The sequence below is a fragment of the Cataglyphis hispanica genome, chromosome 23 (genome assembly GCF_021464435.1).
Source record: "Cataglyphis hispanica isolate Lineage 1 chromosome 23, ULB_Chis1_1.0, whole genome shotgun sequence".
NCBI classification, from domain to species: domain Eukaryota; kingdom Metazoa; phylum Arthropoda; class Insecta; order Hymenoptera; family Formicidae; genus Cataglyphis; species Cataglyphis hispanica.
In genome coordinates, this window is record NC_065976.1 from 2,953,259 (window position 1) to 2,976,698 (window position 23,440).

The window sequence follows — 23,440 nt, forward strand, 5'->3', positions numbered from 1 at the left end:
TAATAATTACGGTTATACTTCTTTGTTTGTTTGTTTGTTAATTTTTTTAATTTGTTAAGTTTAAATATATTTAAAAAATATACACATATATGTCATACATAATATATTTCTATGCCATAAGTTGCACGCAATTATGTAAATTAAGTACATAAGCAGCGGGACATATTATTATTTGAGCTGAAAAAAAAAACCAAAAGGACTAAAGAATGCAAATATATTTCGTGTATTTTTCGAAAGGTTTTTTCATATTACATTCATACATTCAAAGGAGAATGAGAAAAGCCGGAGGAGAGGCCGGAATACTAAAATAGGCGGACTGCAGGATCTCGTCTGCTTATATTGCAACAGATTAAATTAATTCTGGTAAATTAATTGATAGTTAAGATGTTTAGCCTTAAGTGAGAGTTTCCACCTTCTCTTTTCTACTTTTACTGCCTAGCTTTACTCACGTTTGTTTTTGTTCACACAATCTTCGCGCAATCACTTTCTCTCATTTTCGTCTTTTTCTTATAGTTTGTTTTAATCTACGTTTTTCTTTTTTTTTCTTTTTTCACACAGAGTTGCGAAGTAACAGATAATACGAAATTTGATTCTAAAATAAGAAAATCAAAATTTTATTTCATCAGAAAAATCAGAAATTAATATTGCATTTCAAAATATTATCTCCTAATTATTCGCGATTATAATTATTAAGCAATTTAATATTTTAAAGAACAATGACAATTATTTTTCTTAATAATCTATTTTATGGCAAATGGAACACAATTTTTATAATAGATATGACAAACTTTTATTTTGCATTTTTATTTCCAAATATAATAAATAATAATAAAAAGCGCAGAAGAAATAGTGTCAAATAATTTCAGGAATAATTCTTTTTTTTTCGAAATAATTTATATATATATATATATATATATATATATATATATATATATTAATATAATATGATTAGTTTTTGCACAAATGATAACTTTACCTAATTTTAAGTAAACACTTTAAAAGTTCAGCACTGTTACATATTTATAACTATCCTTGAAGTTTTATATGTCTAAAACCTTATATATATATATAATTATATATTCTGCTATATATAATTAATCTTAGTATTAATGCGCAAGAGAGTTCTTTTGACAATTCAATGTCCTCTTTTGATGAAATTTATGACTATGTTCTAAAAATGTACATAGCTCCCTCGGTTCTACCCACGTTCGGTATGCTCCTTTCTAGCAATATACCTTGCTTAATCGATAATATGTCGTTCCGCACTGTCGGTGCCTTTCGATTCTATGGCTTTATTATACTGACTAAAGTAGACAGTAGTTTTCAATGTCGACTGTGTGTAGTCATGTTTAAAATTATTTGCGTATCATCACGTATTAACATTTTCGAAATAATTTTCGGCTAACTCTGCCCGGATTAACTGCGCCAATCGCCTCATTGCCTGAAACATATACGTATTACAGATATAATGTTACAGTTAATTTATTTAATATATTAAAAATATTTTAATATATAAATTTATTTACCATTAATATAAATGCTATTTTTTTAAGTACTGTATAAAAAAAATATGCACAGGTTTTATGATAAATATTTTGAGAATTTTAAAAAATTATATATATAGATATATAATATTATCTTGTAAAATATAAATATAGAATATAATATATAATATATATAAATATATATAAGTTTAAAATACCAGATCCATCTCTTCATAGGAAGCCTTGGCGAAACTTGCCCTGATGGCGTTACAAGGTTTCGAAGGATCTTTCATAAATGCAGCTCCTGGTGCCATGATAACGCCATCCGTAATACCTCGCTGCATTATCATTTTCCATGTATTCTTGATTCCTCGTACTTTGATCCATAAGAAAAATCCACCCATTGGCACATTGAAGTCTGCCAAGCCTGTAAAAGAGTCCGTAAATTTCTAATTTTTCAATTTTTATAAAAAATATTCGCGCGTAAATATAAAAGTAAATTTTTGTAACATGTGATAGTAGCGAGAGTATGAAGTTTAATTATGTGAAGCTTGCGCAAAAGTACTAAATTATCTTGTTGCTCCGAGTCTTATTGATTAATCATGTATTTGCTTTTACACATACATATTATTTTACTATTTCTTTTTATTTATTTTTCTGTATTTTTTATAACATATATAAAAAGATTAAATACATTTTAATACATTCTTTATTAAAAAGAAAGGCAAAAATATTGTAGGACATCGTCAAATATATGCAAAACAATAATTATACCTACCGTTTAAATGTTCACGTGCAAGCATCGAAATAACATCCCTTCGATTCTTGTAGAAATATCTTAATCTTACATAATGCTGCATTAAACCGTCATAACCCCAGATTTTTAGTAGGTTGTACAGTATCACCTAAAAAGTCAAGAAATTCGTAACTTAGTTATCCGCGATAACAGAGTATCAATGTTATAATTGTGATAAGAACCGACACGCGCCACTGTCGGTTTAATTAAGCGAGGCATACGCCGGCGTTGCGCGATGTTTCATCACTCTGGGTAATAATATTTACAGTTATAATATCTTTTTTATTTCAATATAATCTTCTCGCTTTCTTTTTATTTCTACACATTCAAATGCAAACACTCGCGCAATGCAAATATATTCTGCTGATACGTGCGACAAACGTCAAAGATTAATCAAATTATAGTAAAATTGATTATAAACGTTCCAGATTGTTAAGTTAAAATAATTAACAAGAATAGTTTTAATGAATGATGACGCCAGAATTATTTTTATATTATAGCGTTATATTTATGCATCTTACTTATTGGTGATAGGAAACATTTTTTGTGGCTTACGAAAGGGTGCATTTCTACGAAGGGTAAGGGTGCATTTCTACGAAGGGTAAGGGTGGTTCTACCAACCTGAGATAAGGTAGGAGCATGAAGATGACTGCTCTGCAGGTGAAGCTCCAAACTAGCTATCAGCGGAGCTGTCGCGGTGATAAATCCAATTCTGAGACCGCTACTGATCACTTTCGAGAATGAGTCCAATCTAATCACTCGACCTTCCGTATCAAGTGATAAAAATGATTTTGGATCTTCCTGAAAGATTTGTTAAAATTTTTTTTTGAAAAATCGCCATATTTTTTATTCTTGCAGAGAAGTCTCTCCGACATCTATTATATAAACATTTAATTTATTTAAATTATGTAATTTCGCATAAAATATATATCATTACATCATAAATTCAAATATTAATAGTATTTTCTAATGTCAACAATATTATTGAAAAATATATATTATAAAAATAAATCATTCTTATTACATGTGAATTCTCATTGATATAACTATGCATTTATAATCTGTGTGATAAAAATTGCTTATAATTATATTAAATTACCCTATCTGCAACACTCTTAATGTAAATTGTAATGAACAGATATGTTCAGATGTTTTTATTTCAAATATACACATTATTATTAAATTTGTTAATTAGCTTTAAAAGATATAAAATTTAATAATCAATTATTTCTTTTTTATAAAATATTTCTTTTTTAAATAAATTAATAATAATAAAATTTAATTTATATTTATGCAAAATTATATATTAAGCAGCACTAATAATAAAAATAAAAATAGCTTTCTTAATTTCTTTTTAAATAACATTGAATAATTTATAATCAGTTGCTTGATAAGATTCATATATGCATAATTTATTTTATTATGTTCATTAGCCACATTTATGCTATTTAATATTTCGGCTAAAACATCTTCACAAAATTGAATAACACAACATTCTTTGCCTTGCAAATAAAAATAATTACACTTACCTTGTCAAAATGCATAAAATGATAAGGATCATCATCGAGGATCAAGAAGTTATATTCGCAAGCTATCCTATAGATCTCTTTTCGTCGTTCCAGAGGTATAATGATGCCAGTAGGATTTGTGCCCGTAGGATTTATATACATTATTTTTGGCATTTTTGCACCGGAAAACACGCGATTCCTTAGAGTTTCCCTAAGTACTTCCGGTATGGGACCATCGTCATCTTGCGGGATCATTACAAGCTCCGCTTTGTGAGGCGCTACCTATCATTAAAATCGATGACATTCGTAATGACGTTGAAATAATAAATCGTGCGATTTTTACATGTTGCTTTTTTTATGAAACAGCTTGCTTATCATTCAAACTATCACTTAACACAAACATTAAAAATAAGAAAAACGAAAAATGACGCATACATACTCGGGATTCTTTCTCTGTCTCTTTTTCTCTAATAAAAGAATATATCTATATATGCCACTAACCACAATTTCGACGCCAGGATAGAAGGGGTCGGGGACCAAAATCGGATCACCAGTACCGATTATAGCCTCTAGAGTCTTGCTAAGCCCGTCCTGAGACCCCGAAACGATGAGTATGTCGCGACTCTCCCATAAGGGAGGCGCGTGTGCCTTTCTCTGGAATTCCCTCAGGGCCTAAAACCAATTTGACATCCGACATTGTTAGACACATTGTAACGTCGATTCCCTTATCTCGAAAACGAAAAATTCCAGGTGTAACAACACGGTCAATTACACATAAGATGTAAACTTACGCGTACGTATGATATAATCAAAACAGTATCGTAACTTAAATTAATGATTCTCGCATTTTTTTAAGAACCAATTGCATCAATGTTATTTTGGCTTCAAAAAGGACTTAGAATTTTTGGCTTTTGGTTTTAGGCTTTAGTGCCTAATAATCTAATTTTTTTGTGTGTCTTTATCTTTGTTACTTTTATCGAAATCTGTTCTTTTTTATTTCTCCTCTTAATTGGCAAATTAAATATATTTAAAAAATGCGCCATAAAAATTTTACATTATTTTTTTTTATTCTAAAAAAAGTATTATTATAAGATATTCTAGTGAAAACATTGAGATAGTATGGAAATTATTTTCTACCTGCACGAGAGGAGGATAACCTTGCGTGGGTATATATTGGAGAGCAGCGCCTAATTCGCTCTTGTCGAGAATGAAGGATGAGCCGTCGTAGAGTTTAACCGAGATTTCCGTGAATGGAAATGTTTCTTCATTGGGCATTCCCTCTGCCAAGGAAACGGTACTTTTTGGCGCAGAATACGCTATTTTAGCTAGAATAAATAATATTCGTTGTCAAAAATTTGACAAGTAAAATTTTATTAGATTTAAAAAGATTATACAAATAATCTGAATAATATTTATTGGTCAAGACAAGATATTAATATTCTGATATTAATAGATATTAACATTCAATGTAAATATTTTTACAAGTAATTTTAAAACAACTTCTATAAATTAATTTATAAATTTTTAGGCAATCCATTTTATAAATATTTTATCATCTCTAATTTTTTTAGCTTATCTATCAAAATAATAATTATCGTTAATTAAACATAAATTAAGAGAATTGTTTGCTGATTTATCCTTTATTTATTATTAATATCGCGATTAAGCTGCAATAATAAAAAAGTACTGTTTCTCTTACTTAGCTCCCGCGTTGTAGCAGGCCGTCTGCGTTTGGAGATTTCCGTCTTGAAATAAGAATAATCCATTTTTCTATTCGAGATTTTACGCTCTTCAACAAGTTTGCGTAGCTTTCGGATCGATTAATTGTTGATTATTACGCGCACAAATTCATATACATACGTCGCTGTTTGGAAAACTATTTTTCGACGTATAATCGCTATTAACTACTCGTTAATTGATCGATGATAATTGATTTTGATATTATAACAATCAAAAAAATTTATTCTAATAATCAAAGTACATATACTTTTTATATGATTCTCATATACAAGTGTAATATTTTTCTATATATCATTTCTCGTCACATACACAAGCCAAATGAGCCCTTTCGAGAACACGTTCTTCTCAAGTGAATGCTTCTGCTAACCTGTCAACACTGACGGCGCTCTTGGTTAAGCCCGCTTTTATATTTTGCGATAACACATTGGTTGCGTCAGATAACATTAACATATTTAAAAAGATTTATATGTAGCAGGAAATAACTAATAGATTATTCACGTTTACAATCCAATATCTATCACGAGTGAACTCTCTTTCAAATAATTGATTTACTTTCGAATAATAAATCTACTGGTTATCATAAATTTATATCTCTAATTGTAAACGTAACGAATGATAACCCCTTATGATAACGTTGTATAATGTAGAATAACATTAATAGATACGTACGATAAATTTTCAAACTATCATATCCAGAGCTTAAAAATGCCAGAAGGTATCTTAAAAATGTCTAAGGGACGATGAGACGTTTTTAAGTCGTTTTTAGACATTTTTTAGGAACATGTATTGTCTGAGATAGGATTATCTGAGGAAAATACATTTAGAAAAACAAATTTTGTAAAAATTCGATTAGAAGGATATCAGGGAATACCAGAATACATTCAGAGAGAATTGGAAAACATAAAAAGAATTTCCCCTTGCACACACACATGCATGTACATATGAATGTGCGCGTGCGAATAGAAATGAGATAAAGAATCACTTCATTGGCAATATTTATGAATGTTTAAATTTTAAATACAATAAAAATATCATAAAATCATTTTTTTTTCTGGGCATACGGTTGTTGCTTATTTTTTTATTCACTTTCCCAATCATTTCTTTCTTTTCTCAATTTTTTTATAATTTTCTGAATTTATAGCAATCATGTTATCGCGCTAAACAAGTCATCGTACATAATTTTCACGAGAGAACAGTGGTAAGAAAATACTTTACATTTCTTTCAAAATTTTTTATCACACTTTTGCGTTCTAATTTACACTCTTTCCGTGATTTCTCCGGAGCATTGAACGAAGCAGATAAAACGATAATCTCCCAAACACAGATGTTTTCGGAGTTAGTAAGTATAAACGTGCCTATATATCACACTACGGAATATATGACGTGCATTTTTTTTTTTTACAAACAGTCAAACACTTATCGATGCTTGTAATAAACTACCGATAACTAGTTGTCTGTCCGAATTTCGGGCAGTTGAAAATAAAGTATGATGATAAATTGATCTATTATTTGTTATATCAAAACCATATTAATCATATCAAGATCTAGTGTTTTTCGCTAATACATCACTTTTTTCTATTCTTGGATCTTTGATCAAATAAATTTAAAATTTACATGTGAATTTTTTTAGGCAACGAAAATATTATATAAAAAAAATTCTTTTAAAATATATCTTTTACATTGCCTGATTTATATTTACATTGTCCACGACGTTAATTTCTAAATACAATGCTAAAGAATGACAAACAATCATCTTACGTGTAATTCTAGGCTCGTTTGAATTAAGAACAGACTGTTTTTAAAATAAAACTATGACAATAAACACGATTGATGACTTTTCCGATTAAAAATTTTTTGAATTTCAATATATATATATATACATGACTAAGAAAGAAAGAATTAAAAGAAGCATAATCATCTATTTTATCTATACTGATTTCTCTCGAGACAGGAGATTGGAAACATCCGGTTATAGTTCTTATCGAAAAAAACGAAGGCGGTATACACACAAATTTTTTTATCGTAGAGTATCGGACAGTATTCCCGACAGTGCATTTCTGTCAACTATGATGCAATGGAGCAGTCCGATTACACGAATGATAGGAGCACATACTGATAATCTCACGCGTTTAGATATATTCGAGGGAGAAAAATCTCTCTCTTATCGCGCCCCAAATAATCGCACTAAGGATTATTTGCCAGCAAATATATCCTTATAAAGTTAACGTTTTATTTGTTTGGCTTCGATGATTCTTATCGACACAATGATGAAACTTACTCCGAAACGAGCAAAATATGCAAATCTCAGCAATTGTTACGCTATATGTTTGATAAAGTATCGCGCGACATATCTTTTAATACATTTAATGTAATAAAAGTAATACCTTGCCAAATGCTATCGTAAAAAGAAAGCTAAGCATAATTTTTCAATATGAGAATATGTGAAAATTTTGGGGAATTTTATTACATGTTATTATCGGATTGCCTAATTTATATGTTTGGTGATTATTTTGATATGCTTTATATTTTTAACACATATTTACTGTTGATACATACTATTTAATAATCGATATATGTAAATCAGATTTATATGCTACATTATTTTTATTTGGCTTTTTCATATTTTTTTAAGAGATAAATTCTTTAAGAGATAAATATTTGTTAAGAGATAAATATTCTTTTATTATTTTTTGCCTCATTCTACAAAAGATTGACACGATAAGAACATTGTTAATTTTCTCTAATAATGCTTATGATATGATGCTGTTGAAAATATATATAATGGTTTTGAAATTTACTTCTTATTAAGCTTGTAATTAAACGTATCTTCCAACGCATCATAAGCGAAAAATAAAATATCTTACAGACAAATCTCCCACTATATTCTTTGCTTATAATTCTCGACTTACGTTAATCTAGTAATTGAAATTTCATCAGCTCTATTCTGATGCAACAATCGGCCGGATTTTACTTCGTTACTTTCACTTTGACACATAGAGCATATTGACAAGATGATGAGAAATATCAAAATATAGAATGATGAAAACAAAACGTCTTTCTCGCAATTGGTATGATTTGCGTCATGTTGCTTTACTCTGCTGATTATAAAATTGTTAAACTTTTTCTGAAGCTTTACATCCCAAGCACTTTATATATATATATATATATATATATATATATATATATATATATATATATATGTCAGAAGATCACATCATGATACATTAACGGACAATTCATAATTGCAGAGATAAATATATGTTTAATTACAGATAAACTTTATGCTATGTTGAATTAAATCTCTTTCGAGTGCCTTTCATGCATATTGTGTACGCGCACGTTACAGTGTTAAATTTCGCAATTAGGTAAGTATATATATATATATATATATATATATATATATATATATATATATATATATAGATGGTCCAAAAATAAGAATATATTTTATTAATTAAAATAATTTATTAAATATATACGCAATCGATAAAACAAGAATCGCAATTCGATTCAATTTAGCATTATTGATATTGTAGTCCGCGATTGTTCTCCTTCCACATGTTTATCATTCACAAGAGCGATGTAACTTATCCGAATCACAGGCGTGCGCCGCGCACAAATGTGGGGATATGCTTATACGCGTGATGCGTGTGTTTGCACGCGTAATCGGTCGTTAATAACTGACATCGGCCAATTGCAAAATGGTTGAAAAATCCGATAAAATGGCAATACGTCAAACCAGCAGCATCCAGCTGGATGACGAAACGGAGTTGAATATTTGACTACGAGAAATGTGACGATCAAGCCAGTATCAAAAATTCAGAAATGCGTCAATGCGCGAGCCAACATTAATTAATAAATGCATCCGAATCATGAACTTTTAAAATCTTATAAAGAAATTAAAAAAAGATATTTCTATGATTTGTTACTCTGACAATGAATCGTAAACAATCCCTTTGTACAAAAGTATAATAATTCGAAAATATTTTGGGAGTGAATCTTGTCTGATTTTTAAAGGAAAATATCGCATTCGTTGAGTAGCTATATAGATTTATTTTGACAGTAATGTTAAGATAACTGATGATAATTGCTGCTTGTTTTTCTGAAGCAAGTTGCTACGCAAACTAAATTTGAAGTCGCTTATACATACATCTATACATATATTTATATATATATATATATATATATATATATATATATATATATATATAACTTGCGCAACCCTTTACGTAATACACGTCTGTTATCAGACATGGGCTGTGTTGTTCAGATATCATTATTGTATTATTGATAGTCGAATAAAATGTCTTTGCTTTTAGATAGCTCTTGACCTCAGAATTGTTACATCTGTTTGAAATTTTTACATACAAGGTGATTCAAAAAGTTGTTGACAAACTGCAGGAGCGTGTAGAGGGGTAGTCGGAATATAGTAAATAATTCTGAGTCGATACAAGCTTTTGAATGTAAGAAATTATATTGTAGACAGCATGCTAATGAAAAAAATAATTTTAATTTGTACAAAGTTTAACAATTAAACTAGAAATTTTTAATTTAAAAAAATCAAGTTGTACAAACTATCAAAATATATGATATCCACGATGACAGCTATTTATAAAGTAAGCCTAGCGAGAGAATCAGCCGAATCAATGGAAAAGAGGCAACAATAATAATGTGCCTTTTTTAGAAAAGGATAAACTGCATTCTTTTACGTTTCTTAAACGCGTAACTGCTTTAATCGGACGGCGTTTACGATAACACAATTTTTCTTACATTCCACCAATACGATGATTTTCTTGCCTTTGTTGGACAACCTAGCAAGACGTCAACACCAAGATAAGTGTGGAATAATAAGTCTGATTTTTCTTTTTGACGCAAGACCGCGAAAATAACAGCATCTTCTACCGCGGGTTATCACGTTTTTTCCTGCAATGATCGAGAATCTTCAAAGTCAATAGTGTCATATTATTGCTTATTATTTATGACTATTTATAATGTGAAATTTTATTAAATAACAAGCGCAGAGCGGCTTAGTTATTTTGTCATAGACTGTGATGATATGATAATCGAAACGGATGTCATCTTGATTCTCAAAAATTCATTTTTGTTGTATTGTTGCCTGTTGATATTTTTTCAAACATTTTATTCGGATATTTGTTGTCACAAATAAAATAAAGGAATCAGTATACGAGTACTTAAAATTATCCGAGCTTCTATTATTTCATATAAGCGAAAAGCTGGTGTGCTTATAATAACAAGGTAACGATGTAGTTGTAACGTTGTTAATAGATGCTTGGAAAATAATATTGTGAAATAGAGTAATATTGAGAAAGCAGCAAAAGAGAGTTTCTCGGATGCCTCAACATAACTCTCGTTATTACGGAGAGATTGCATTAAGAGCCCATTGAATGCGCCGCAGATTATGTGAATAATATCTTCCTCGTGTATTTTTCTTTTCTATTCTAATATTATGTGTATTACATTGTTTATGATATAGTATGCACCTGTTAAAAAGAGCTTAAAATTATATTTGAAATAAATACGCTTTTTTTCTCTCCATTTCTGAACTCTTCATAAGTATCAAGTATAGATATACAGAATATATATATAGAGAAAAATGGGAAAGAAAAGATAAGATACATGTATTTAATTTATTACAAAATATTAAATATTTTATAAATATATTTTTACCACGTTCCTATGTTTTTTTTTTATAAACTATAGTCACATTTATTACAATTATTATATATTATACATATTATATCTAATTTTGATTTTCCGCAGCGATGATTTCCGCAGCGATGATTTTGTCTTCTCAAAAAGAGATGTCTTTAAGGTAATAATATTTTCTAGTAATTTAAATAGCATAGTAATAACATAGTAATATAAATTGCAAGAAAAAATGAAATAAATTCACATGTGAAAATCAACTTTGATTACACAAAACATCAATTATCAATTATTAAATTTTTATCACATCTTTTCCTAGAGTATCTTAAAATACATCATCATTTTTTTTTTTTTGTCTATAATGTGATTACTAGATAAGATTATTAAAATAAAAAACAATAATTATAAAATTAAATTAATAACAAAAATCTATATAGTCAATGCAACAATATATTACGTTGGATATTCCTTGAATGTACTTATTAACGGCAACAATAGTTATTATGTAAAATTACAAATTAAAAAAACTATACATATGCAAATTTGCATCTCGTAATCAAGTTCCATCTTTTGCTTTGTTTCATATTCCGCGAAATGCTCCATAGACGACACGAAAGCGCGAAGTTCCGGTTGAAGGACGCAAACGATCGTAAGTGGAAAATATATCTCTCTCTCTCTCTCTATCTACGATGGAGGTGCCGTTCAACGGGCACCAAGTCGGAGATGGAGAAACGTACTTAACGAACAGAGAAGTTCATTAAAAGCGAAACGATATTAGCCGATCTAAAATCACCCTTTCGTCTCTCTTCGTCCTCTCTCAGCCCCTCGCGTCTTCCGTTTGTCACCGTAGGTTGGAGTCCTCCTCGGGCTCCACAGGTGAAACGGAGGAGAAGAACGACGGAGACGAATTAACGGAGCCGGCGAACGGCGAGATATCGCTTCGTAGGTGAGTTAGTTCTCGGAGAGAAAAAAGGAACGAGCTCGATAGGAAATAGATCATCGCGCTCTGTGGTGAAGCAGAGAGACGACGGGCGTCCAACGGTTCAGCGGCGGCGAAGGCAACGAGAAAAAACGGCCCATCTCCTCTCACGGGAGATTGCCTTCCTACAATTTCTCGGCGGTCTCTCGGCACCTTCGACTGCCGACTGTCGTTACCGTTAATAGAAATCATTCAGCGATTATGAATTGCCTACCGGTTATCCTGAAATTTCATTATTTTCCCGCTGTGACGCGGACGGTAGACTTGCGTCTTATACGAAGGGGGGAAAGTTCCGGAGGGTGAGATTATCGCGGAGAGAATACACTTGCAAGAGCAAAAGGTCGAACGTTACATTTTCCGAAATTTCACATAGCACGCTTCTCCTCCATTCTCATGTTTAATTGCAAACATTGCTTTATCCAGCCGAATTAATAGTACTAGCGTTTTAGATAGTAAATTAATTATTTTAATAATTTTAAAATTTATAAGATTTTAAAACATGCACTCATGCTTGTTTTTAAAAGTCTTTAAATTAGAAATATTCTTTTCATGAAATGTAGATATAATACTCTATATTTAAAATGACGTAGATAACAAAATAGTAAAAAGGTTTAGAGGACAGAGATAACATATCTTTCTTATTAAATATTCTGCTTTAGATTTGACATTAACTTTTTCTTACACATTTTTTTTCTAATTTGCAATTATTTTAGAAATTCAATTTTAGCTGATTGCCTGGATTTTTACCTGCAGTTTTAGTTTGTTTTGTTAAACAACGACGCAAACAGGTATCGCTACTAGAACGCGAGAAGGACTCGTTTTTCTTTAAATTTTCCTCTCTTTTCCGAAGGAATAAAACTGAGTCTCAAAAGGACACTACAGGAATCGCGAAGCTCTCGGTCTCCCTTGAACCGGAACAAACGAAGATCGTAGATCTCCGTAACACATACGACAATCCAGCCCAAACATATTACGGCCATTGATCCCGCGAAACCACTTGCAAGACAGTTTTGTATCTTTTTCGTGTTGCTTGTTCACGCCCCAACGATAGCTAATTGGGTGCTCCCCGTGGCCGGCCCATTATACGGGGTGTCAAAATACTTTTTCACCTCTCGTAATCCTCCGGCACTTATACAAAGAATCCCCCTGTTCCTCCTAACCACCGCCGCTCTCTCTTTCCCCATCTTGCTTCACCTCCCCCTCTCCTCTTCCCCCTCGCTGTATCCCCGGCACTGCTTCAGGACAAAGGGTATGCGTACTTGTATCTCAAAGCGGCCGACCGAATGAAATGCACAATGGAATTGTCGCCACACGTCGCGCGTTTCTCTCGAGAAGTAAAAGACGCTTTCCTTCGGTCTGGCCCGGTCTGGCGCACCCCGTGTAAGCCGCCTCAGAAAAGGTCCCTTCGCCAGGAGAAACGCAACTTCCCCGACGTGTAACAACGTGTGTACTCTCGTAGGTGAAATTCCCCTCTCGTCTCGCTCCTCGTCTCCTTCCCTTACCATCATCTTTTCCCGCGACCGCGACTCCCGTACCCTCGCCCCCTCGTTTTCTCTTTATCTCCTTCGAAGTTGGCGTATAAGTGACAATTTTGTTGAGTTCGAAGAAAGGGCGGACGAAGAGGGGTGATTTTGTCAACAGACGCGAGTGTGAAACGCCCCTGTTTCGAAATTTCTTGTTCGAGCAAATCATTGACGCGACACACTCGCCCCGCAGGGTCTTTCATCTTTGACATGTTATACCATTTTATGCGATAAATACTTAGATGCAACGCATTGATTAAATTCTTCAAATATTTTTGTTTAAAAATTCGAATATCAGAAAATGTATATTTTTTTATTTTAATTTTTGGTTGTATTAATATGTGATTTAATTGTTTATCGAATTAAACTCTATATCTCTCGTCTCTTAGCACACATTTCATTAGACGATTGTAATCTTTACGAGAGAACAAGAGAGATTACTACATATTTTAAGAAATTATATAATTGCGTTTAAAATGATTTCTGTCAACAATTCAGCAATCTGATTTGACCTTTCGGGGAATGCTTTTAGCGGCGCCTTTTCCAACTTCAGTGTCGCTAACGGAATTACACTGAAGGCCCGATAATTGCTGATAATTCGGATGAACTTCGTTAAGACGCTCATCTGGGTCGGGGCGAAATGCTTTCATTTGATTATTACTCGATTTCGATAAAGCGATTATCACGTTCGTAGCGTAAATCGATTGCGTTTTCGTTTCCTCGAAATTACTGGATCGCGACTTCAAATGACTGCAACGTTCAAAGCGCAACGTAAAATATTCGTTAGAATGTATCTATAATGCAATGGTAATTTTTTCATATATTTATAAAGATCTGAAACTGCATATGAATGCATAAAAACCAGTACATGTGTGTTTCTGTGAAATCGTATTTTTATAGATGAAGTCTCATAAGTGAATGAAAGCTCGTTCGTATCAAAGCAAATCCAAATTATATACTTATCAAAATTTAATAATTACACTCTTGGTTTTCTCCTCTGATTTCATTCCGTGTAATAATAAAGAAAATATGATAATATTTTGTTTAATAACTCGCTGAATAGACCAGATATTTACCCGGACAATTGTTTCAAATTTTTCTGCTCCTAATATTATTCAACACTTATGACTATGATGCTAAGAATTGCGAATAGAAGTTTTCCAGATTCTTGCGCGTTTTTACGCGATGAGCGAATTCCCGCCGTTTGTGACGCGATACCAAATATTCCCCTTGAAACATCTCCGATTGCATTCTTTATCCTAATTAGGTTTACGAGGATTTAGCACGACTAGCGACCAATTACTAGTAATTGCGTAAAGATGTCACTTTGTAAGCGGATTTGCCGGCGGTTTTACAGCATTGTGCTCCTCTAAGCCACACCACGAGGCCAACGGGGAAGGGGAAGGGGGGACCGTTACTTCTCGCTTCCCCTGTATAGTAACCGACGGTAACAATGAAGCAGCGTGCTTTCGGAGCACCCTGCTTACCCGTTTACCAAACTCTATTTTCTCTAGCAAGAAGAGTATTTTTCTTCCATTGAAACACGATACAATCGATGTCAAGCCAACTATTCGAGAAAAACTGCTGATAGTAATTTGTCCGATCGAGTAATGCTTCTCGTTATTCTGAGCCTTTACGTTTCATTGCAGAAAAAAATTCAGTTATCAACAGAGAATAATGTATTTTATGTAAATTTTGAATGAAGAATTTTTTTATCGCAGAATAAATTTTCTTCCAAGATTTTTCCGAAGCACTAATCGGATGTTTAGTAGAAATAATTGATATCATACAAATATGTGTGTACTCTTTAATACAATTATATTATTTTAATCTACACGTAATTTTTTCTTAGAAATATTTTTATTGATGATGCATTCAAGTAGGATAGCATGAATAGGAAAAATATTCATTCGTCGGCAATATTTCGCTATCTCAATCGACACAGTATATCAATATCAATGTATTATTTAAACCGCCAACCCGTCATTAAAATTAAATTCTCGTCTTTTGGGTAGAAAATGTACGTAACCATTCACCGGAAAAGGTTTACCGCAACAATTAAGCCGATGAAAAAAAAAAAAAAAGAAAGAAACAATCGGCCATGCTTGCCCGGAACGCAAACGTCGCGTATAATAACTACCTCTTTATGGCACGCAGGCCGTAGCCAGAAATTAAATTAGCTTGCCGTGGCGAAATTGAAAAATCCCTTAAACCGAGGCAACGTGCGCGAAAGTGCCGACAAGAGGGTCGCATGCTGAGGAGAACGGCCCAGAAATGAGAGGAAGGGAACGACGGAGGGAGCCGAACTCGGGTCGGGTAAAAACTCAGCGCGCCGCGAAAACTCGTTTAAAGATGAAAGGCCGGCTAACGACTTATTTTCGATAAGGAAAAGTTAAGGCACTTGCCTCGCGCCACCATTATCCACCGGTACCAGGCCGCCCTTCCGCGACCGTTCGGCAAACTTCGGGGGTGAATACTCGAATACCATTCGCCCTCGCATGCCGTTATTCGTCGTTTTCTGCCGAGGGTGCGGAGGGAAGGATGCGCGCTGCTCAGATCCGTACGCAAGAAAACCAGAGCGAGATTTTCCGCCGAATTTTGTGAGATATAGTCATGCTGTGATATAGCAGAATTTTAACGCAATATTTTATTTGAAGTTGATGATAACAAAATAAATGCTTAGGAAAATAGATGATTAGAAAAATAAATGAGGCGAAATATTTCTATCTCATTTATTTTTTTTTTTATCCTTAATTATTAATTATTATCCCTTTTTAATGCCTGATCAAACCTAAGCAAGATTGCATTTTCTTCTATGTGTGTATTTGAACTCTAGAGACACTATTATTATATTTATATATATTAATGTATTATTTTAATATATTATTTTTTTATAAAATTTGTCGAAATCTTTATTGTTTGCCATTTAGATTTAATGTCAAACAATAATAATTCATGTTGCAATAAGTAGACGGAAAACTGTATATTCGATCATTAGTCGCACTTTGTTGCGGAATCGGCACCACGTGCTCCTCTTTCTCGATCTCGACAACCCCCTCATCCTCAGAGTCTCTCCTCCGCGCGGCCAAAAACACAACAGTTGCGCGAGACTCAATTCAATTGCCATGTCAAAACGATGTGAAATGGGATTGATGTAATTTTGTTAGGCGCGCCCCGCGTTCCTCTCCCGCCTAAAATCCGTCGTCAGTAATATACAGTGTCTCAGAATTTCAGAATAATATTCTATATATAATTTTTTCGATCAATTTTCAATAAATTTTTGCAATTAATTAAAATCAAGAGAGGAAGATATCGATATTTTTAAATTTATGCATAAATAAAACTGCATAACTTATCACGAATTTTAACTTTACGGAGATATAAATTAATGATCTTCACGCTTCGTACGTTAATTTTCCGGTGATCATTAATAAAATCTCATTTTGTTTATATCTAATGTCAAAATTTGAAGGGATAATCGTATGAGGGAATAATCGAGCGTGAATAGTTTGTCGACGAAATTTGATTATTTATTCCAGGACACCCTGTATGCGCATACGTAACTTCCCGTACGCGTACTGGGTGTTTTCCTGCAAACGACTCGATTCGGGGCTGATTCTAATGACTTATGAAGTCAAGCCAAATGACCAAGCCGCCGTCGTTCTCTTACGGCGGCCCTCGACGCTCGTCAACGCGGGACGTATATACGCACATCTCGTGCTGTGCTGTCGCGGCAAATCGAATAATTTCACCCTGGGAGAACTTCGCAATCGTTCGCTCTCGTTTAGTCTGCCTGTCGCATATCGCACGCATTACGCACGCCCGGTCGAGAACAAAGAGCGACATGGGCGTCGGGGAATGCCCTGAGAGATCGGGGAACCAACTTTTCGAGATTACAGAAGCTTATCGAATTATCCAAGCGAATTAATAAGTATTTCTCAATAGGCGTAGAATACCTCTATTTTCTCCCTCTCTCCTTCTTTCATTGTAAAACGATTTTGATTAACCCTCGCTTTAGCTTTGACTTTATTGTGCATTTATGTTCAGTAACAGTAACTTTATTTATGCAAAATTGTTGCATTGTTATAATTTTTAAATTTGTCCAACTTTATGATATGTGAAATTCTAAAAAGCATATATGTATATATATAATTTTCAATGACAGTTGAAAAAAACATTTCTCTGGGAAAATTTAAAAAAAAATTGATATATTATTATTACTTAAAATTATAATAAATATTAATTTAAATTTTTCATACGTTCAATAATTTTCAATAACAATTAAAAAGAATATTTCTCTGGAAAAAATAAAAAAAAAATTAATGTATTATTACTTAAAGTTATAATAATTATTAATTTAAATTTTTGATTCAAGAATACACGCTTCGTTCTCGGTAAGTAGTATAGTTTGTGCGTATAAGAATGCAGAGAAATGATTAAAAAAGAAATGCACGCAAAAAAACGTAAAATAATATGCGGAAAACAATAAGCGAAATATAACGTTGGTGTTATAAAATGCAAAACGCAAATTTCGCAACGAGAGACAAATGGAACCGCGACGATCGCTATTACCAGGAATCGTTATTATCCCGCTCGCAAAGTGTTACCTGGGAAGAATCGTTTGGAGAAAACACGAGCGTGATTTACGCGGAGACCCGCCAATCGTTTTACCGATTACGGAGATAAATGCGGTCGATTCGGCCGTCGTTGCACGTCACGTCGGGTTTATGACATCGCGAAATAGGTGTGTTCCCATTTCGGGGGGTATTCGTGAAATCATCTCGTTGCCGCGGTAAACTTCATTAAACTTCTATTCCGGCTTGCCCCGCTCTTGCCTCAATGGCCGATAATGGGGTGCCCGATGGAAAAATGGCGATGGCTAATTAGAGTTCCGAGAGGAATGGAACGAGAGAGACAGCGAGGAGAGATAGTGGCAGGCGTCACTTAAGCACGAGTATCGCGAACAATCGCGTTCCCGTTAATTGCACGGCGAGATCTAATTAATTCCCGCTCGAAGCGGAGTGTGTGGTTAATTAAATTTTCTTATTGGAAGCCGTATACTCGCGTTAAGTGCGAACGACGAAATTTACGAGACGCAGTTGTTGAGCTGCCGCGATTTCTAAATTCCTTCGCGCCGACAGGTTTCATAAGAGTTCACGCGAAAGTATCGGTTATTTCAATCGTGTATTAACTATTATAAGATATTTTACATGTCATATCTTTCGCCTTTAATTGACAGAGATGTCGCGTATATTTTTTATTGCTTTTTTATGTTCCTCATGATATAAATAAAACATTTATTCTCTCAGTATTTATTATAAGGTGGAGAAAATAAATAAAAAATTTTAATTTATATCTTCTGACAATTAATAAATTTAAATAAAATTTGTAATCAAATTAATTCTTTTTCGTATAATTTAATATCGATCATGTTTGAAGTAACAAATAAATATTTGCAATGTTTCTTTTTAAAATTACATTAATTCTAACAATTAGTTTCGATAACATAAACGCTAGACAACATAATGCACGTGCCGCATTATCCCAATTCCGCCGAATAAAATCGCCGTAACAACATCCGCGTGCACCTAAGAGAGACGCCGCGGCCGACGATGCCGGCGCCACTTTGATCGGTAACCTCGTTTATGGTGACGCTGGACACAGAATGTAGGAAACATCGATAACACCGGTGACGGAAATATCGACTTTTGAGAGTTGCCACGAGCATCCCTCCCCCGGAGCGCGTCCTGCCCTCCTGCGAGCTTTCCACCCCTCCTCCCGGACCGGTGCACCAGCCCCTGGCAAATCACCCATCATCCCCCTGGCTCTCGGTCGCGCAAAAGAGACGAGGAGGACGCGACAGGGAGGACGAAGATGAGAGTGCTCGGGAAAGAGAGAAGAAAAAGAGGAAGAAGAGAGGGCGAGAAAGAGAGGATGCGACGTGAGTCGCAACGAGTGTGTGGAAGAGCGTGGATCAATGGGAGGGAGGGAGGGATGTTGGGGGGTGGGCCGACCGCTCTGGTGGCGGTTGAAAGAACCAATTTTGTCCTAATAGAAAAATCCCCAGCGCTGAACCCAATTTATAAACCCGCAAACATGGCTGGCGTGGGGTGCTCGCTCGCTCGCTCGCTCGCTCACTCGCTCGTCTCACCCTCGTCTTACCGCGCCTTCCGCTCGAATCCCGATACACAACTGCGCCGGGATTTCAGCCAGCCATGCACCACGTATCCTGGATAAGGGGTTTCAAGGTGGGAGTCCTCGGCGACGACGGGGAGCTGGTGGTAGAAAAAGGAAAAGATGGAGCGACTACCGCGGTATGAAGTTTTCACACTTGATTGAGAGGGAGAGGAAGGGAGGGGAGTTTGCCAAGAAGAAATGTTAACCTTCGTTGGAATCACTAACTCCAAATATCATTAGAGTTAGATGTTGCAGAGTACTTGAGATATTGCGATAGAATGTCTGCGTGGAATAAAATTTCACTGAAACAAAGAAAAAAAGAATTTTTTGATCTCTTTAAGTAAATTAATATATATGATTTTTATAAGCGTATGTAATATGTAATGGAAAAGTATATAATACACGATGGAGATATGCGTACATTTTATATGAAACATGTTTTAATATTCTTCTGATAACATAATGTAAAGATAACAGATCTTAGATAAGAATTTTAAGAGAGGTATTTATATTTAATATACACATATATTAGAGATACATTAAAAAAATATTTTTGTAATAATAATTATACTTTAAAGATACGTTAAAACGAATCGTAATAACCTGCAACAATTTTACGTAAATTTTATTTTTCATGTACTCTTAGTATTATGAGTATTAATTTTCAAATGTCTCATATAACGTAATAAACTATTACTGTTGCAGCTAACAACGTCTGCGGCTAAAAAGAGAGTGAGAGGAGAATTGGAGTAAACGGAACACATGGCCCGAAAGGGTACTCTCGTATCGGCTACAAAGGTATCCAACAGAGATAAATACATCGCAACTTCCAACGCACGCCTTACCTTGTCGCGCCATGTATCCTGGGCATATGCACGCAGCAGGAAGCAAGGGTGGTCCATCTGCAGCGATCCGATTTTACGATAAAGGTTTGTCGTAATCGATTTTAAATCTGATAACGTGTGTACATACGCGCCCTTAGACTTCTCCGTCCATCCAACAGCCTTATCTACACACACATACACACATTTTACTTTTTACTTTTGTTCACGTGCGTGATAAAAGTATAAGCTGTGACAAAAGATGCGTATCTAATATTAATTACAATATCAACAGTGTAAAGAATTTTACTCTTTATTAGCGTTTTTCCATTCTTTTTTCAAGCAAAACGGAGATTGAATCTCCCCGCTTTCCAAAAAAAAAAAAAATCGGTCTTTTATGAATTAAGGGTCCCGGGCCCTTGGGTCGCGAATCTAAGCGATAAGAGCAATCTTCCCCTGGATCTTCGAATTTTCGTGGCTCGCTTAGCATTGCTTTCTCGAGACCCGCGTCTATCTCTTGACGGCTACGCTTTTAATCGCGCGTACGGCCGCCTGACCCCCAGATCCACGGTCCCCGTAGTTTATTTAACAGCGCCCTGGGCATCGGTAAACACGGGTTAGCGAATTGGCCCCAGGGCGAGACCGAATGATAGTTAACGTACCGCTAAACGCCATTGGAGAGAGAGACCTCACGTCCCCCATCCCGGCCGTCGTATAACCAAGGCTCGTATATTGCGTGCGCGAGGGGAGCGAAATTTAATTTTGTGCTTTTTGTACACGCCAAATCGTCCCCCCTCCCCCCCCCCGCGCGCGCGTCCTCTCTGTCTTCATCGCGACGAAACGACGGGAGGGGGCGGAAAATGGAGGGTGAAAAGGGGAGGAGGGAGGGAGAGAGACGCGAGCGACGCCGGCGTCGAAGAGATTTCGTCGCGCTTTCATGGAGCGACAGGACGGCATAGCGCAGAAGCAACGTGGTTGGCTTCTATATCGTTTAACGCTGCTTTATTCCGCGTTGCTTCGCAGAGTTTGACGCAGAGTTAGCCGAAATAGTCGCCCACACGTCCCGAAGAGACATCCGCGTATCTATGTTTACTCCGAACCCCTTTGCATCGATACCGATGCGCGATCTATACATACACACATTTCTATCTCGCAAAAATCAGAACGTAGAATCAAGCAACGTTTGTTAAAGAATAATGATTCAATTCTGAAAATGTGTAATGTCTTTGAAATCGCGCCGCATTACGCCACGTATTAATATGCTACTGTAATTAGCTCTCCGTGTACCGAGCGAATTGTAACGCTCACAAAGAAGTTAAATGTCAGAGTTAAATACTTTGCTTAATACTTTATTTCTCTGCCCTTGATCTATTTTTTTTTTTTTTTTTTGACTTTCTCGGTTGCGAGAGTATTTTTTTCCACGCAATTTAGTAAAGACTTTTTTTCGTAATAATAAGAGATTTTTTTTTTTTTTAGAAAATAAATAGGAATAAATTTGTAGAATTTGAAAATCCCTTCATAATATAGACGATAAAGCTTAGACTGCTTATCCGTAAATCCGCCACTGTTTAATTGAAAATAACGAGGAGCTTTGATCTATATAGACGATTCTAATGAGAAATGTAGAGGCTTTATTCAATGAATTTCGCAATTCCAATTCCACATCCCGCGCTGGCTGGAAAATTCAAACGCACACTCCACTTCCACTCGTGAATCCGTTAATTCGACGTACAAAAGAACGTACGGTCCAACCAATGAGATATTATATATACATATATCATTTATACAAGAGCTAATAAAAAAAAAGAAGTTCTCTTCTAGACTGGTTGCACCTCGTCCTCTTGCGACTCATTCCGACGGTTCGTGGATATTAATTCACGTGCGAGCCGATAAAATGTACAATAATCGACGCTAAATTGCACACTGGATTATCTCGTTACGGTAACGATAATCTTCGTCACGGCTGTGAAGGCCGTGAGGTGCTTCTAAAATGAGAAGTTACTGCACGAGTGCGAGAGACAGAGAGAGAGAGAGAGAGAGAGAGAGAGAAAGAGAAGGAGCGAGCGAGACGACACAGAGATGGTTGACTTGATGAAATCATGCCGCGAGAATTAAACGGAGGATACCCCCGGCGTGTGTCGGCGTTGCGGGCGTGTGGAGGCACGAGAGGACTCGGGCCCGAGCTCCAATTGGCGGGAGCAAGACAACGGTAGGAGTTGACTGCAGTGTATACACAGTTAATTAAGCTGGAGTACCACGGCAGAGCCGCCAGGGGAGGAGAGCGGGAGGAATCTGGGCAGTGAGAGAGAGAGAGAGAGAGAGAGAGAGAAAGAGGCAAGCAATTGACGAGAGAGGGAAGAGAAAGGAGAAAGAGCTGGTAGGACGAAAAGCAGCGACAGGAAAGCAGAGGAAGCAAAGTTGAACAGAGAGAGAGAGAGAGAGAGGAAAGCGGAGGTCGGATGAAGCAAATGCGCGTTGCAAGGAGAGAGGGACAGAGGAGGATGCGCTACTCTGTCCTGTGGGCTGCAAACGTAATTTGCTCTCTGGATATGCAGTCCCAGCGGTTCTCATCGCGGCTGGAAATAACATTTTCTTGTCGCACACTGCAATAATTGATATTTTGCATTTTACATGAGATGGGTGGCCGAAAAGTTTCCCATTGATAAAAATTTTTAATAATTATATATGCGCGTTTGTATATACACTACGAGATATATATTTGACAGAAAAAAAAAAAAAAATACT

The 23,440-nt window shown here is 35.0% G+C and overlaps 1 protein-coding gene across 1 annotated transcript; it reads right to left on the reverse strand.

The window, feature by feature from the left end:
- Window positions 1-1,138: 1,138 nt before the first annotated feature.
- On the reverse strand, window positions 1,139-5,914 carry LOC126857844 (kynurenine/alpha-aminoadipate aminotransferase, mitochondrial-like). The gene is made up of 8 exons (XM_050607662.1): window positions 5,488-5,914; window positions 4,926-5,113; window positions 4,290-4,460; window positions 3,810-4,070; window positions 2,902-3,081; window positions 2,263-2,389; window positions 1,703-1,911; window positions 1,139-1,441 (listed from the first exon to the last, which is right to left on the reverse strand). The coding sequence occupies exons 1-8, from the start codon at window positions 5,552-5,554 to the stop codon at window positions 1,370-1,372; spliced, it is 1,275 nt and encodes a 424-aa protein (XP_050463619.1). The 5' UTR covers window positions 5,555-5,914; the 3' UTR covers window positions 1,139-1,369.
- Window positions 5,915-23,440: the final 17,526 nt, after the last annotated feature.

What these genes read in the sequence shown, in the direction of transcription:
- LOC126857844 (XM_050607662.1), bottom strand. Translation starts at nt 5,554, where the DNA reads ATGGATTATTCTTATTTCAAGACGGAAATCTCCAAACGCAGACGGCCT. An exon ending in TGCACGTGAACATTTAAACG is followed by an intron (nt 1,912 to 2,262) that starts GTAGGTATAATT and finishes ACTCTTTTACAG; the next exon opens with GCTTGGCAGACTTCAATGTG. An exon ending in CCTATGAAGAGATGGATCTG is followed by an intron (nt 1,442 to 1,702) that starts GTATTTTAAACT and finishes TATATGTTTCAG; the next exon opens with GCAATGAGGCGATTGGCGCA.